This window comes from Puma concolor, chromosome D2 (assembly GCF_028749965.1).
Source record: "Puma concolor isolate L17-30 chromosome D2, mPumCon1.1.hap2, whole genome shotgun sequence".
NCBI classification, from domain to species: Eukaryota; Metazoa; Chordata; class Mammalia; order Carnivora; family Felidae; genus Puma; species Puma concolor.
In genome coordinates, this window is record NC_141677.1 from 16,423,558 (window position 1) to 16,440,371 (window position 16,814).

At 40.7% G+C, this 16,814-nt stretch overlaps 1 protein-coding gene across 1 annotated transcript in view; it reads right to left on the reverse strand.

Moving 5' to 3' along the window:
- DISC1 (DISC1 scaffold protein) overlaps nt 1-16,814 on the reverse strand; it is a 351,679-nt gene that overhangs the window by 18,621 nt on the left and 316,244 nt on the right. Inside the window, exon 12 of the mRNA XM_086679680.1 lies at nt 4,506-4,782. Coding sequence (XP_086535806.1) covers nt 4,506-4,782 — 277 coding nt within the window. The remainder of the gene's footprint in view (nt 1-4,505; nt 4,783-16,814) is intronic.

The window sequence follows — 16,814 nt, forward strand, 5'->3', positions numbered from 1 at the left end:
CTGACAACATTAATTAACTGAGAGAAGCAGCAGGAGACGCTAAATGATGACAGTGGCAGCCCCTGCCCCCCCCCCCCCCAGCTTGCCCTGCGGCTCTGCAGCCTCTCAACAACTCTGGGGGCCAAGGCCGGGGGGGCCAGGGCAGGGCCTGGGGAGCCTGCACGCTCCTGCTCCTATGGGATGAGCTGTGTTTGTTTCTAATTCTAGGTATGCCAGCTGTACCTGAAATTCTAATTACACGATTTAAACAAACACTATGTAGAGCAGTGAAACATTCACGTGAAGGAGACTTCTTGTCTCTACATACGCCAAGGTTCAAAACCTTGGGAAAATTCAGTCATGTTTGAGAGAGAAAAAAGGAGGCTGACGACTGTTTTGCAAGCGCTCTGTCCATCTCCAGGGAAACCCAAACTGGAAAGTGTCAGCGATGCATTATTGTTGCGGTTTCTGCAAGACGGGCCACAGAAGAGGAACTAGGAGGTGGTTTGAGAGACCTGTGTCCTATAATAAAAGCTACACCGTCTGGCTGTGTCTTATTGCGAATTTCTTTCGTCTTTCGTCACGGACAGCAAGCTGGCTATTCCAATACTGCGGGAGAAAGCTCTGGTCCTTTGTTGGCCTTTTTAAGCCTCTTTGGTGGCAGCTTACTGGCTTGGAAAGGAAGCAGCTGGGGTTAGGGGAGAGTGATACTGTCCGGGGAACTCCGCGGGAGGGGAGCCCACTTTGTAGGAAAAACAGAAAGCACCCCAGCAGGACAGTCTGCAGACAGGAAAGAGAGAATTACGCAGGTATTATGGCCAGAACAGCGAGTACAAAAGAGCAACTTCACAGTGGAGGAAGCTGGCTCACTGATTTCCCCAGCTCCTGTCTGGCCCCGGTGCAATTTCTGCACCGTCTGTAAACCGGGGCCAACAGCAGCTGATTGTCTCCAGAGTCCGCAGAAAGGCTTGCGGGCCAGCAGTAATGAAACAGAAAAAGAAGTGTTCTTCCAATCGGAGGAAGTGCATGCTAAAATTGGCCCTTGGCCCTGTGGCCGAATTCCTCTGCAGCCAAGCCCCAAGCAAATGACTTTGCCTTAATGGGCCCAGCTGTAAAATGGGGGGAACCCGTATGGAGATGCACACGGGGGGGGGGGGGGGAAGCTTTAATTAACGAGAAACACTCCCACTCGTTACAACAACGTACAGCGGAAATGCACGTACCCACGTGGGCCACTTGAAGCACACGGTGAAGGCTCTGAGAATCCGTGCCCCGGTGGGCCTCCCTAAGAAGTCAGCAATTTTTCATGGAGGATTTGGGTTATAAAGAAACTGACTGCCTTCGGGCGGTCATGCTTCAGTAGAGAAACCCTGTGCGGGGTGGCCAGCCCCAGCAGGGAGTTCCGGAGCAAAACCGACTCCCAGCTGCAAAGCGAGTACACTCTTTAGCCACTGGGTAAGCCCACAAGTACCCAGACTTCACTGGTTCCCTGGAAAACCCAGGTGGGAAAACTGGAACACCTTCCTAACGAGCCTGCTGCTGTCTAAAATCCCCCATCTAAATACAAACAAGATTCTTCCTTTATTAAACCTTTCGTTTCTTGGATTATCTCCCACTAATTCGTTGCCTGCTTCTGCCTCTTGATAAAGAAAGCCAGGTATATTATTTTTAAAAGGTCTTAGGGAAACTTGTGGTTGCCAAAAAGGAGTGATAACACCCCCCCCCCAAAACAACAAACCCATTTTTTAAAGCCTCTCCTCACTGCTAGATGCATTATCTTATTGAAATCCTTACAACCTCACAAGATAGTTTTTATTGTCCTCTTTGGGGGGAGGGGGGAGGGGCAGGGTGTTTAGCGTAAATGCAGCCTGTGGATGGTCTAACTCGAATCAGAGCAGAGACTCTGAGGCTCAGGCTGTCTGCCTCACTCTACTGTCTTAACGAGAGCCCCGAGCCGGGTGCCCCAATCCCAACACCTATAGCATCGCTCTTAAACAAGCGATGTTATTTTTAAAACTTTGGTCACCTTTGTAAAGTTATAGATGATAAAATTCACTCTGGTGCAAAGTTACAGACATAGGTACACAGGTAACTACCACCACAATCAAGGGACAGAATGGTTCTGTTACACACACCCCCAAATTCCTCTCTGTTGCGCTTTGTGAATCATTCTCTTCCCCCAATTCTTGGCAACAGCTCATTAGTGTTACCCTTTCTAGAAAATATCTACCCATCTTAACACATCTGCCACTCACGAATTCAAAGGGTGACTGACCACCCTTCGATGTGAATGTAAACCCAGAAAAGCGGTAAATTGGATGAGGCCTGGCGCAGGACACGAAGACATCACTGAAAGTTTAGCAAAGCTTTAAAATACCCTCTGTCTCCCCCACCCCCACCGTGATAGCAGCAAAAAAAAAAAAAAAAAAAAAAAAAAAACACCTGTGGGAAACCCTCAGAATTTCAGTGGGTGGTGGGGAGCTGGGGGTGGGCCCCAGAGCTCAGAGAAGCAGCCACTGTAGTTCTGCTCCCTGGGGTACAGTCCGGGCCTCCTCCTCACCAGAAACTTTAAGTATCATTCCATGGTAAGGCTCTACACTATTCTTCCTTGGCTCTGAACTTCCTACTTCTAGGCAAACAGAGCTGTTTTCCCACAGTCAGACTGGCAGGTGCTTACAATCTTGTGCCCACTGGTAGGTGCTTTATAATCTTATGGAGGAAGAATAATCCTATACCTGGGAAAGTCATCCCCCAGAGAGCCTGGAAGAACAGATGAGCACAGCAACAAAGGAAGGGAGGCAGGGAGACAGACTCCGCAACAGGTGTAATTTGCTGAACCAGCCCTGAGCTCCAGGGAAGGCCCATGTCCCAGCCTGACCCCCCTCACACACCTGGCTTGACCCCTGCCTGTCCTGGCACTGAGCTCCTGGGAGCCCACCGTGGGCAGCCAACCCTACCTTCAAAGCCTAGGACCCTGAGCCCACTGTTTCTTCAGCTCGGGACTCCCATTCGCTTGCTTGAGCGCCACTTCCCTCCACACCAGAATTTTCTTTCCAGCCGGCCAACTGCAACAGGCAGCGAGTTTTCAGTCACTCTACCAACAGGGCTGGTGGCCAGGCTTTGGGGAGGATTCCACCTGCAGTGCTTCAGCTAACAAAGGAGTTGAGATCATCTATAGCCTAATTTAGAGCCCAATTTATGAGGCCAGCAGGATTCCAGAGACTGACAATAGCCTTCCTTCTCAGAAGGTTATTCAATTCAAATATAGGATCAAGTATCAATTTCCCAAGCAGAAGGCGGTGACTGTAGCATGTGTTGTCAGCAAGTGTCTCCTCTCTGGGAAGACCAAGGGCCTACAGATAGGACAGGCAGGCCTACCTGGGGGTGGGGGACGTGGTAGCAAAGGCCCAGGGAGGGGAGGGACCTCTAATGTCAAATGTGAGCCGTGAACATGAAATGACATGTTCCTCCAGCCTCACCAGGCTTTTGCTTCCTTTTAATATTCAGAACACCTGGGTACCTGGCCAGAAAAAGCTCCAAAGACCCCTGTTGTGGTTCTAAAATGGGAAAAGAAGTTTCCTAGAGTCCTTTTATCATAAGGTGTCTTCCTAGGGTTGGAGAGGTTGGGGGGAGAAAGATGGACTGGTGAGAAAAGGGAAGGGGAGGGGGGAAAGGGGAGAGAGGAGAGGGGAGGGGAGCTCTTCTCTGTTAATCTAGGTCAGCCTTGGAGTAAAATGTTATATAAATCCACATTTTCATTATATATATGATATATATCATATATATATCATGAGCCAAGTATTAGGTTTTTTAAAAAAATGAAAAGAGCATGGGACGCCTGGATGGCTCAGTCACTTAAGCATCTGACTTCGACTTAGGTCATGATCTCGTGGTTCAGGAGTTCAAGCCCTGCATCAGGCTCTGCACTGACAGTGTGGAGCCTGCTTGGGATTCTCTCTGTCTCCCTCTGCCCCTCCCCCACTGGCGCTCACTCTCTCTTTCAAAATAAATAAATAAACTGGGAAAAAAATTTAAAGCAATGAAAAGAGCATATTACAAAGAGCATAAAGGCCCATTACCACCTTGTTTGGGCCAAAACAAAGGGATATGTACGTATATTTGAAAATGTGATTCTAATAAATAATGATATATAGATTCTAAATATATAATTAAAATCACAGGTGACATATGTAATAGTATATGCAATAATTATATGTTATATGTGACATATATGCCATATGCTATATATGGTAATTATATACCAGGTTTATATTCTAACTCTAGCCATTAAATTAGAACATAGAACTAAATATGTCAAAAGTGATTTTTTTTTTGTTCTTCTATATTTTAAACTTCCGCAAAGATTCTACGTTATTTTGTAATCATATTCCAGGGTTATTAATACCTTCAAAAGTTTGCATGGTTCAATGGGTCGCCCTCCCAATATTTACTGTTCCCATTTGGAGGGGGGATCCAGAGTACCCCTCAGGGTAGGCCCCCTGCTGGGGCTATGGGGATGGACAGACCTCCTTCTGTTCGCTGCCAGCACAGTGCAGAGATGCGGTCAGGTGAACCTGCCACTCTTCGAAGGCCTGCCAAGGGATCCTCCTCTCGTCTTCAGAGTGGAGCCTGGAGGGGATGGCAGGAGTGGCTGGACCGGTAGCTCCCCCTGAGTCTTCTATAAGCCTCTCCTCTTCTGTGGACAGGGCGCTCCTGGCCTCCTGGAGCTGTAGGCTCTGGATGAGCAACCGACAAGCTTCCAAGTCAGCTTCCCACACTTTTCCAAGCAGTGGACACTTGCAGCTAAGACCCAGGGGAAACGAAGGCATGAAAATGTATTCAGTGACATTTCATCCTACCAACTCAATAGCCTGTCTACCTGGCTAAAAGTTAGCTAGTCTTCTTACTGTTAACAACTGAATTTTATATAGCGATGGACTGTTTCCACCAGAAGGTAGAGAGGGGCCAAATATGTGTACCGTCGAGTTAACAGTGAAATAACTCTTGGTCCTTCGCAGCTACTTGTTTTGGATCTGGTGTAATACAACACGGCCTCTGCTCATGTCTGTGCTCTAGCCCTGCTGGCTTCCTTTGAGTCCCCAGGCTTGTCCGACTCACCCAGCTAAGTGCATTTTCATGTGCTATTTCATATGCCTAGACTGTCCCTCCCCTCCCGCACACTCCCCTACCAACACCCACTCAGCCAACGTAAATGAATGAAACAGTGCATAGGTAGTATAAACCATGGCAACAGCTATGCAGCTTCAGTGGCAAAAAGAAATAAGGAAGAGTGGACTCCGGCTAATGGGAAGAGTATATCCAACTACAGACAGCGCTCTATCAGCCCAGGCCAACTAAAGTTTCAATTCCAACTGAAGGAATATATAGGCTCGATGTTCACAAAAACTTTGATTTTTCATGAAAAAGCAAAAATCTGGGATTTTATAGGAAAACAAACATGTTTCACCTCTCCATTCAGCTTCAGGCTGGATATTTTCTAGACATCTGTCTTCCCTTTAACAACCCCTCCTTCTACTATGTCTACTAATCTGCTATGCAATGTATCTATTGTGCTCTCAATTTCAATTACTTTTCAGTTCTACATTTTTTATTTCACTTTCTTTTCTACATTTCGGTGCTCTGTTTAAATGATCTATCATGCCCTCCAGCTTCTTAGGCATATTAATCATCATTATTTTAAAGCCTACATTTATAAATGATGAATTCTGATGGCAAAAGAATGAGACAGAAGCAACATTATTAAAATATTAGCTAAGAATGTTAAAATATTGACTAGGGATATCAAATTACACATTCAGGAAACACTACAATCTTAAAACAGGAAAAATCAAAGGAAAAAAAAAAATGCTCCTGGGTTCATCGCAGTGAAACTGCTAGGCACCAAAGCCAGAATAAAATTCTTAAAAGCAGCCAGATTTAAAAAAAAGGCATTAACTTCAAAGTAATAATAATACGGGGGACAGAAATGGTAGAAGCCAAGAGATGATAAAACAGTATCTTTAAAATGCTGTAAGAAAATAACTGTCAATCTATAAATTATACAATCATTTTCAATTTCCTTCAAAAACAAAAGTAAAATGAGGATATTTCAGGTACATAAGAACTGAAATAATTCTTTGGCAACACATACAGAAAAAAGGAAAGGATCCCGGTTGAAAACAAGGACATGAATAAAGAAATGAAAAACAATGGGAAGAATAAATATGTAGGTAAGTCTAAGTAAATGTGGATGTAAAAAACAGCAATAGTTTTTTTGTGATCTAGAATACATGTCGAATTAAAATACATGACAACCAGCACAAAGGGAAGGAGGGTCCTTGTGTTGTCCAGAAAGCGAAAGAGTGCTCATTTATATCAGACTTTAAAAAGTCAAAGAATCATATGCAACCTTCTATGGTAATTGTAAAACAGGTTAAAAGAGTACATAACTGACAGGCTAATATGAGAGAACATTTTAAAAATTAAACCTACTTTATTGTTGTTTTGCTATAATGAAAGCAGTAAAGGAGACAGGAATGAACATGCTACAGATGGGGAAAGTGATAAAAGTGGAAACATTTTTACCATAGAAAAATCAAATATATTTGAATTACATTAAATATAAATAATAAGGATTGTATTTAAAAGGCAAAGATTTTAGACTAGAATAAAAAAATCAAAATCTATATGTTGCTTACAAAAGATATGCTTTAAAAATAAGGATACAAACAGATGACAAGTAAAAGGGTAGGAATGACACATTATGAAAGCATTACTCTTTAGTGGGAAAAGGACAGTTTTTCAATGTATTATACTTATGTTGATTGAATATTACTGTAGGAAAAAAATCAAATCATGATTACTGGCTCACATCATACAAACAAGTAGATTGTACATCAAAATGTGAAAGCTAAAACATCAAAACTCCTAGAAGATAATGTAGGATAACATCTTTATGACTTCATAGTAAGCAAAGATCTCTTAAATGAGATATTAAAAGGACAAGCCATAAAGAAAAAAATGATGAGTTTGATTTCATTTATATCATGAACTTATATACTCAACAAAAAAACACCACTGAAAGAATGAAATTATAAGCCACGGAGTAGGAGAAATTATTTGTAACACATGTAACCAACAAAGGACCGATTTGAAAACATAGCAGGACTCCTACAAGTCAATAAGAAAGAGACAGACAACCCACTTTTTATTTATTATTTTTAATTATTTATTTATTTTTAATGTTTATTTTTCAGAGAGAGAGAGAGAGAGGGAGCACAAGCAGGGGAGGGGTGGAGAGAGAGAGGGAGACACAGAATCCAAAGCAGACTCCAGGCTCTGAGCCATCAGCACAGAGCCCGATGCAGGGCTCAAACCCACAGACCGTGAGATCATGACCTGAGCTGAAGTTGGACGCTTGACTGACTGAGCCAGGTGCCCCGACAACCCACTTTTTAAAAAAGGCAAAGACCGAAACAGGTACTTCACAAAAGAGGACTTCTAAATGGCCAGTAAGTAACTGATGAAAGCATGCTCAACACTATTAATCATCAGGAAAATGCATGTTACACCACAACATGATGGACTACACATCAACAACGTGGCTAAAATTTGAAAGTCTGACAATACCAAGTGTCAGAAAAGGTACGGAGCTATTAGTATTCTCACATACTGATGATGGGAGTGAACATGAATGCAGTGTCTTTAAAATCTCTTTGATGGATGTACTGATGTTGAAATCATGTCAATCATTAAGACCTAGCAATGCAACTCTTAAGTATGTACTCAATGAAATGCATGTATTGTCAATTCTCATATTCATGGTGATTATGTTCCATAAAGTCACCACGACTGCTGACCTAGCCAGTACTGAACAGGTGCTCCCCAGGGAAATGCAGGGTGAAGCTCCTGCCAGCCTCTGATCACAGCATTTTCATCGACCAATCAATATATAACACTTTGTTATATGTGTTTCTGTTTGAAGACACCTTATTTAGAAAGTGACTAACACTGAACTCATGGACAACAGCACTATAACTCACGCCTGGACATACATTATTTTCTCCATACAGCACATTACGGCCTTCTTGCCCTTAGGAGAACTAGACAGCACCTCAGCATTCAGATTGGGCATCATTTCATTTCATTTCATTTTGTTTTATTTTCTATTTTAAAGAGAGAGAGAGAGAGAGAGAATGCAAGCAGAGGAGAGGGGCTGAGGGAGAGACAGAGAATCTCAAGCAGGCTCCGTGCTCAGCACATAGCCTGATGCACAGCTCAATCCCACGACCCTGGGATCGTGACCTGAGCCAAAATCAACAGTCAGAGGCTCAACCAACTGAGCCACCCAGTTGTCCCAGGCACCATTTTAAATAGTGAAATCACCATGAAAAAGTGCAAAAATTAAAAAAAACATGACACTAAGTAGACCCTGAGAATGACACTGGTTTGTAATATGAGAACTGTAAGAAGACAGAGCATTGCCTTGTTTGACCTCAGCTGGGAACATGCACGTCAGGTGACTCGAATTTTTCACCACTCTGTGCATGTCTATGAATGACAGTGAAAGCGCTGCAGGTATTGAGTTCAGGGTTACAAATAAATTTTAGTGAGCAGGCAAATTCACAGAATCCATGAACAATGAAGATCAACGTGTACATTGACCATACAACATTGATTGTAACAGCCAAAACCTGGGAGAGAAAACAAACATCGTCGACGGAAGAATGGACAAATGGTGTGGTTTCCATTTGTTGGAATATCACACTGCAAAGAAGGTGAATAATTTACCACAGTCGGCAACAGTATCGTGATCTCATTAACACAAGGCTGGGAGAAAACAAAAAGATAAGAGAGGAGGCACTATGATTGCATTTATTTTGTACTTGAAACTATGCCAAACTAATCCATGGTGTTAGAAATGAGGACAGCGGCTACTTAGGGGAGGAAGGGGATGATGACAATGAGAGGCACAAGGAGCAAAGAGCAAGAGCCAGAATAGAGTCTCACGTGAGAAGCGATGGTCCTCCGTTCGGCATGCTAGACTCACCCTCTAGCTTCCTAATCGGAGCCAGGCTGACAGGTGCAAAGTGGCATCTTAAGGTCTCATCTCGCCACTAAGATTGGTTCATAGCCGCTCAGGTTTTCTCCTGTGAATTTTCCTTTCATATCCATTTCCTATTTATTCCTTTCTCAGGTTCCCCATGCCTTTTCTACGGTTTTTATTGAAGGAGATATTTTATTGCCACTTCAATACCTTTATGTTTATAGCCTTGCTTAAATTTTTTATTTCTTCTTGGGTCCAATTTGACCCGTTATCTCCTTTATAGAAATCAATCCATTTTCTAATGGATTTCGTATGTATTATAATGTTTGCTCCTAATTCCAAAAGTTATTTTTAGAACAACGTGTGTTCCTGTATAAAGACAATTCTCCTTTTCATTATTTATTTACTCTTCTGATTTATCTTCTTTAGTCTTATCAGAGGTTTGCTATCTTATTAATCTTTTCAAAGAAACACCCTTGCTTTGTTAATCTTTGTTATTGATTTTTGTTCTCTATTTCCTTGATTTCTGATCTTATCTTTCTATTTCCTTTTTCTCATTTCTTTGGATTTATTATCTTTTTATTAGCTTCCTTTGTTAAAGCTTAACTTGTTGGTTTCCTTTTATTTTTTATTTTCCTCTCTTGCCATTTTAATTTTCTGAGAATTATATTTAAAGCTCTAAATTTTTGTCTGAGTTATAATTTAACCATGTCTAATACGTGTTTAAGTTTGAAAATTATTGAATATTTTAAATATACAGAGCAATATGGGAAATAATTTCACAGACATCTTTATGTCTACTGTCAAACTTACAGATTTTTAATATTTTCCTGTAACTGCATCAGATCTAATTCCAGAATTGACAACATTATTTGACCACAAACTTTATATTTAGTGCTTTCGTTGTCTTTCCTCATGATTACCTTTTAACTCAATGACCATTTAATAATAGTACGCTTTTCAATTTCTAGATAGAAGAGTTTTTTTCAGATCCCTTTTTGTTAGGTTAATATCTAATTGTATTGCATAATGGTCAAGAATAAACTTTATAAAATTAATTGAGGCTCCCTCTACCACCTAGTACTTGATAGTTCTTAGTAACTGTCCCTCATGTAGCCAAAAGAAATCAGTGCTCTGTTTATTGCATCTAAAGCTGAGGCATATTACATTATTAAAATTTTTTATTCATTTGCTCTTTTTTACCTGCTTCATCTACCAGTTTCTAAGATGAGTGTTTTACATTTCCTACAATTAAATTTTTCCTATAATTCTTGATTCATTTATTTCTTCCCATAGTTCTATTGACTGATTTATGTATTTGGGGGGGGGGGGGGCGTTGTTTGTTTCATTTTTTTTATTTAACTTTTTTTTTTTTTTTTAATTTTTTTTTCAACGTTTTTATTTATTTTTGGGACAGAGAGAGACAGAGCATGAACGGGGGAGGGGCAGAGAGAGAGGCAGACACAGAATCGGAAACAGGCTCCAGGCTCTGAGCCATCAGCCCAGAGCCTGACGCGGGGCTCGAACTCACAGACCGCGAGATCGTGACCTGGCTGAAGTCGGACGCTTAACCGACTGCGCCACCCAGGCGCCCCTATTTAACTTTTTTTAAATGTTTATTTTTGAGAGAGAGAGAGAGACAGAGAGACAGAGCATGAGCAGAGGAGGGGCAGAGAGAGAGAGGGAGATATAGAATCTGAAGTAGGATCCAGAGCCGGACGCAGGGCTCGAACTCACAGACAGTGAGATCGTGACCTAAGCCGAAGTTGGATGCTTAACGGACTGAGCCACCCAGGTGCTCCTTGTTTGTTTTTAATTTTTTTAAATGTTTATTCGTTTTTCAGAGACAAACAGCAAGTAGGGGTGGGGCAGAGAGAGAGAGGGAGACACGGAATCCAAAGCAGGCTCCAGGCCCTGAGCTGTCAGCACAGAGCCCGATGTAGGCCTCGAACTCACAAACTGTGAGCAGAAGTCAGACGCTTAGCGGACTGAGCCACCCAGGAGCCTTGGTTTATGTATTTTTGGATTATGATGTTGGACATATTTTCCAATCATTAAATTTTCTACTGCTTCTTTTCAGTTTATGATGATCTTCTGTGTTGGTATGATATTTGTTCGTATGATACTTTGTTAGTGTTAGTATGTGTTAGTATAATATTTTGGCCTTAGAATCGATTTTGCCTGATATTATAATTGTTACTCAAACATACTTTTAGTTCAATTTTTCCTGTATTAGATACATACCATCCTTTATTTTCAACTTTTATGTTTTTTTTTTTTTTTTTTTTTTTTTTTTTTTTGAAAATGAATCCAGCACAAAACATTTTGTTGAATTTTCTAAAAATCCATTCTGGGATTTTATCTTTGGGATCAGCACTTTTAAACCACGCATTCACAAGTACTGTAATTATAGTGTAATTGTTGCTATTTTTCTTATTTATGAAGCCAAGATTATTACTTTTTAACAAGTTTTATGTCTTTATTTCTTTTTTCCTACCTTCTTTTTTCTTTCTATTTAATTCACATACAATGGTGAGAAAGAATACAGACGGATTCCCAGGGACTCTTCACCAAGTTTCCTGCAAATGGTAACACCTTGCAAAATTGTAGTGCAATTATCACAACCAGGGAGCAGACATTGGTACAATCCACTGCTCTTGTTCAGACTTCCTCTCACGTGTGTGTGTGTGTGTGTGTGTGTGTGTGTGTGTGTGTGTGGTGGGCAGTGAGTGTGTCTATAGTTCTATACAGTTTCATCACTTGTGCAAGTTCATGTACCCACCACCACATCCAAGATATAGAACAATTCCACAGCCACAAGGATCCCTGGTCACATTTTATAACCATCCTCACCTGTTCCACGCTGCCCCCCACCTACAGACTCTGCAAACCACTATCTGTGCTCCATTCCTGAAATTTTTCTCACTACAAAAATGCTACATAAATGGAATCATAATGTATGCAGCCTTGGGGACTGGATTTTCCATTCGGCTTATGTCCTTGCTTTTTATTGCTGAGTCGTGTTCCATGCTATGCTTATACCACAGTTTGTTTACCTTTTCACCTGCTGAAGGACATCTATGATGCTCCCGGCTTGGAGATATTATGAATAAAGATTCTGTGAATATTTACATATGGGTTTTTGCATGAAATTCATTTTTATTTCTCTGAAACATCCGAGAGTCCAATTGCTGGGTTGTATGGTAGTTACGTATTTAGATTTAAAGAGCTGCCAAATGATTTCCCAGAGGGACCACACCAGTTTACAATTCTACCTGCAATGTGTAAGTGATCTAGTTTCTTGGTACCCTCAGTAATATTTGGGGCTATTGCTGGTTTTTTCCTGATAGTTATATAGTGGTAGCTCACTGTGGTTTTAAGTGGCATCTTTCTCATGTATAGGGATGTTGAGTATCTTTTCAAGTACTTATCTGCCATCCATACACCCTCTTCAATGAGGTGTCTGTTCATGTCTTTTGCCTATTTCCTACCTGTATTGATTTTTTTTTACCATTCAATTTTAAGAATATGTTCTTCCTTTATCCTAGACACTAGTCTTTTGTCAGATATGTGGTTTGCAAATATTTCCTCCGTCTGTAGCTTGCTTTTTCATCCTCTTCACATGGGATTTGAAAGAAGTCCAGTTTATCAGTGTTTCCTTTTAATGAATCATGCTTTTAGTGTCAAGTCTTAGAAATTTAGCCCAACACTTACTCCTATATTTTCGTAAAAGTTTTATACCTTTATATTTTACATTTAAGTCCATGATCCATTCTAAGTTAATTTTTATATAAAGTATGAGATTTAGGTTGAAGTTCATTTTTTTTTTTTTTTTTTGGCCTGTGCATATAGAATTGGGGGTTGTTTTCTTTCATCCTTTGAAAAATATGCCACTTCTTTCTGGCTTTTATGGTTTCGGGTGAGAAATCCACCATTATTCAAATTGATGTTCTCCTACAGGTAATATACAATTTCTGTCCGGCTGCTTTAAGGTTATTTCTTAGTCTTATAAGCTTTCAGAGATTTAACTCTGATGTGTTTTGGTATGGATATTTTTGGATTTATTCTATGGGAGGGGAAATTTTCTTAGCTCTTGAATCTGTAGATTTGTGTCTTTCACCAAATTTTGGAAGTATTTAGCCATTATTTCTTCAAATAATTTTTTAGCCTACTCTTCTCCTTCTTTGACCCTATGATAGGCGTTGGGCTTTTTGTTATTTGTCCCCCAGGTCTCTTAGGCTCTGGTCATTATTTTTTCTGTCTATTCTCTTTTGTTCACATTGGGTTAATTCTCAAGTTCACTGATTCTGTCCTCTGTCATCTCCACTCAACTACTGAATCTTTCCAGTGAGATTTTTATTTCTGTTTTTGTATTTTCAGTTCTATAATTTCCACCCAATTCCTTTTATATAACTGCTCCCTCTTTGCCAACATTTTCTTCTTTAGAATTTGCAGCTCCTTATGGAAACATTTTTGATGGCTGCTTTAAAATCCTTGTCATGTGATCCCAACATCTGATTCATCTCCATGTTGACATCAAGTAATTGTTTTATTCACATTCAAGCTGTGATTTCCTCTGTTTTTATTATTACGAAGGATTCTCGATGGCATCCTGAAAAATTTGGCCATTACGTTATGAGATTCTGAGTCCTATTTAAATGTTTTATTTTAGAAGGCAATAATCGTGGTAGGTTTATCACACAGGTGCTGTTCTGCTTTTATGGGCGATGGTTCCAATTACGTTTTAATTTTAAGAGACTTTGCAGTGAATTTGTGATCTTCTTAGGGAGAGCTGTTTGGGTTTGGTTTTATCTGCTTAAAATATCTGCTCCCATTAGGGCTTCCACTGGTCCCAGCTGAACTGCCTAAGGCACAAAGGAGATTCCCCAGGCCAGGCCACTGAATGTCTCTAGGAGGGAAGGGGAGTCTCAGGCCAGCAGGAAAGGAGAGCACCCCCCGGCCCCGTGTGCTTATCATTAGCAGGTTACCCCCTGTGCTGCTGATGCTTTCTCACCTATGTTGTCTGAGGGAATCCCATTAGATGGGGTAGAATGAGCACACCTGGGCCACACCTTCGCCTACCATCAATTCCCTTCCATGCTGCCACCATCCCACCTCCAAGATGACATATTTGTATATATATTGAGGCTCTCTTAGTTCTAGGTTTTTACTAAGACACATTTCTGTTTTCTCATAAGTTTTCTATTTCGTCAACAGTAAAATTTACTAAGTATTTTTCATGCCCTCTTTCACATACCTCATACTGGACTTATTTTTCATCTTGTTAATATACGTCATCCAAGAATGTGTCAAAGAATACCAGGTGTGGCAAACATTTTAAGGACTTCCAGGTCTGAGAACATCTTTATTTTATACTTAAACACTAAATAATAATATAGCTTAATATTTTGGATTCAACACTCTGAAAATATTATTCCACAGCCTTCTTGCAGACTGTGTTGCTATTGGGAATGTCTGATGATCTTCTCTTAGAGTCTTCTCCTTCTCTGTTATACACAAATTTTAACTACAACCCATTGATGTTCCACCCCTCACCCTTTTCTGTCCTGTTCTGTACTCGATCAAGCTCATCTGCCTAAAATCTTGTATCTTTTCCTTCTTCTGGGGAACTTTCAGTCACTGGTCTCTCAAATATTTCCTCCCTCCCCTCCATTGTTTTCTTTCCTTCTGGGATTCTTTTTAGATGACCGCTGATCAAATAACTCTATTGTGTATTGCTTAATTTATCTTTTCTATTTTCCTTCTTCCTTTCTGTTCCTAATGCCCTCCAAATACCTTCTGATAGCTTCTGGCTCACTAATTGGTTCTTCAGCTGAATTCATTAGGCTGTTCATCCCACATACTGAGATTTTTTCTTTTAAACTTTTATGTTTTGTGTTCCCCAAATTTCCATTTGGGTTTCTTTATGACTTCTTCTTTTACTTCATGTCTCCAATATCCTCCCTTCTCTTTGGGAAAGACTTAGTATGTTTATTGATCATGCTGTAGTGTCTAATTATGCTTTGTCAGGTATAAGTCCTTCCACTTGTACTTTTAAAGCACTTACCCTCCTAATAAGGCTCATTTCTTTTCCATATGTGTTCAGATTTCCTTAGGCATATTAACTGCGTTGGTTGGTAATGCGTCCTTGTAGAGGAGATAATGTCAAAGCCCTAATTGGTGCCCATCCTAATAGGGGTATGTCGTGGGTGGGGCACCATCTCAGGGAGAAGTGTCTCTGGTGTAACAATCTGTGCTCCTGCACTTGCAGGAACACGTGGGGTCCCTCGATTGTAATTACCCACCCCTCGGGAAACAGGGAGGGCTCGGGGAATGTTCAAGATCCAAGCTCTCTGTTTGATGCCCTCCCATAGCAGTGCTTCTCCGAGGCTACTGTTCTAGTTCTTTCTCCCTGCCTCACCACTTGGCAGGTGCTTGTCTGCTTCCAGAAGCAATGGGGTAGGCACGGGCCTTCCCAGGCAATGTGAGAGAAAGGAAAGGGCATGCCTAAAAACCTCTCCTCCACTTTATCTGTTCCTTCCCTCTATGGGGACCAAATCACCTCCATCTGCCTGAGGGATCCTCAGCTATTTCTATTATTAACTTGACAGATCCATCAGCCTGTCTGGCTTCTAATGGTGAGGGCAGGGCTGGATTCAAGGGAAAGATCCAGCAGCCCAGCTCTCATAACTAAGGAAAAATGTTTGCTGCTTCCATCAGCAACTTTCTACATTACAGCAATCTGAATACTGTAAGTTCATGTCACTTTGCTATTTGAAAAATACATTTTGTGTAGTTTTGAGTGAAAGTGGGTTTGTCCTGAAATATCTCCCGGAAGACACACATCAAAGTCTCAAAGTCTACAAAGCCAATTTTAGAGACTCATGCTGAATGCTAAGTAAATCTTGTAGATATAAAATTGCAGTGCTTTATTATAGCCCATGTAATAATTTCATCAAGCTTTAGATTTTTAAAATACCCTTTTACTGAATTCATTTGTGCTAAAGAGAGTAATGGTTGATTTCAAAGTATTGAGATGTTTTGCTATTCCTGCACAGGAGAGTAATTAAGTCATTAATAATAATCCCTTAAATGAACGACTCACAGCTCCTTGAGCTATGCGAGGTCTTTGGTGATGTTTTACAACCAGTAATGAGGCAATTTAAAGATACAATTTCAGTATTGGGGGGAAAGTTCTTGAATAGAGAATTGAAATTCATTATTTCTCTTACTCCTGCCGGTTGGAAGTAAAATGAGGCCTCACAGATCATCTGATCGTGGCTTGAATCCTTATGGAACGGAGACCTGTGTGTGTTATTTACGGGGAACGATGGTAAGGGAAGGAGCAAGACGTTTGCAGGTAAGCGTCCACCCCTTTTCAGAATGGAAATACTGAACTCTAACACAGACATCAAGAGTTTCAGTTCTTGGTACCAGACTTTCTTTCTTGACTTATTCATGTTTTTACTTCAAAGGCATTAGCGTTTTACCAAATTCTTTGGACACTTTATAAAGATAACCAGGTTTTCTTACAGAACCAAAATGGAATAAAATATCAAACCGATACATGAATGGCCAATGGTACTATCCTTTCACTGCAAATTGTGTAAACAACGACAGTCCCCATACTTCTGAAACCTTTTCATTCCCTGGGAAACAATGACTTAACCTCCAATTTTAAACAAAACTGTTGTTACCAGGAATATTTACATCGTATTCCTTTGTCTTCTATTTTCCGAAAAAGAAAAATTAACACAATTCTTCACTGAACAAAGACCTTTAAACGTTT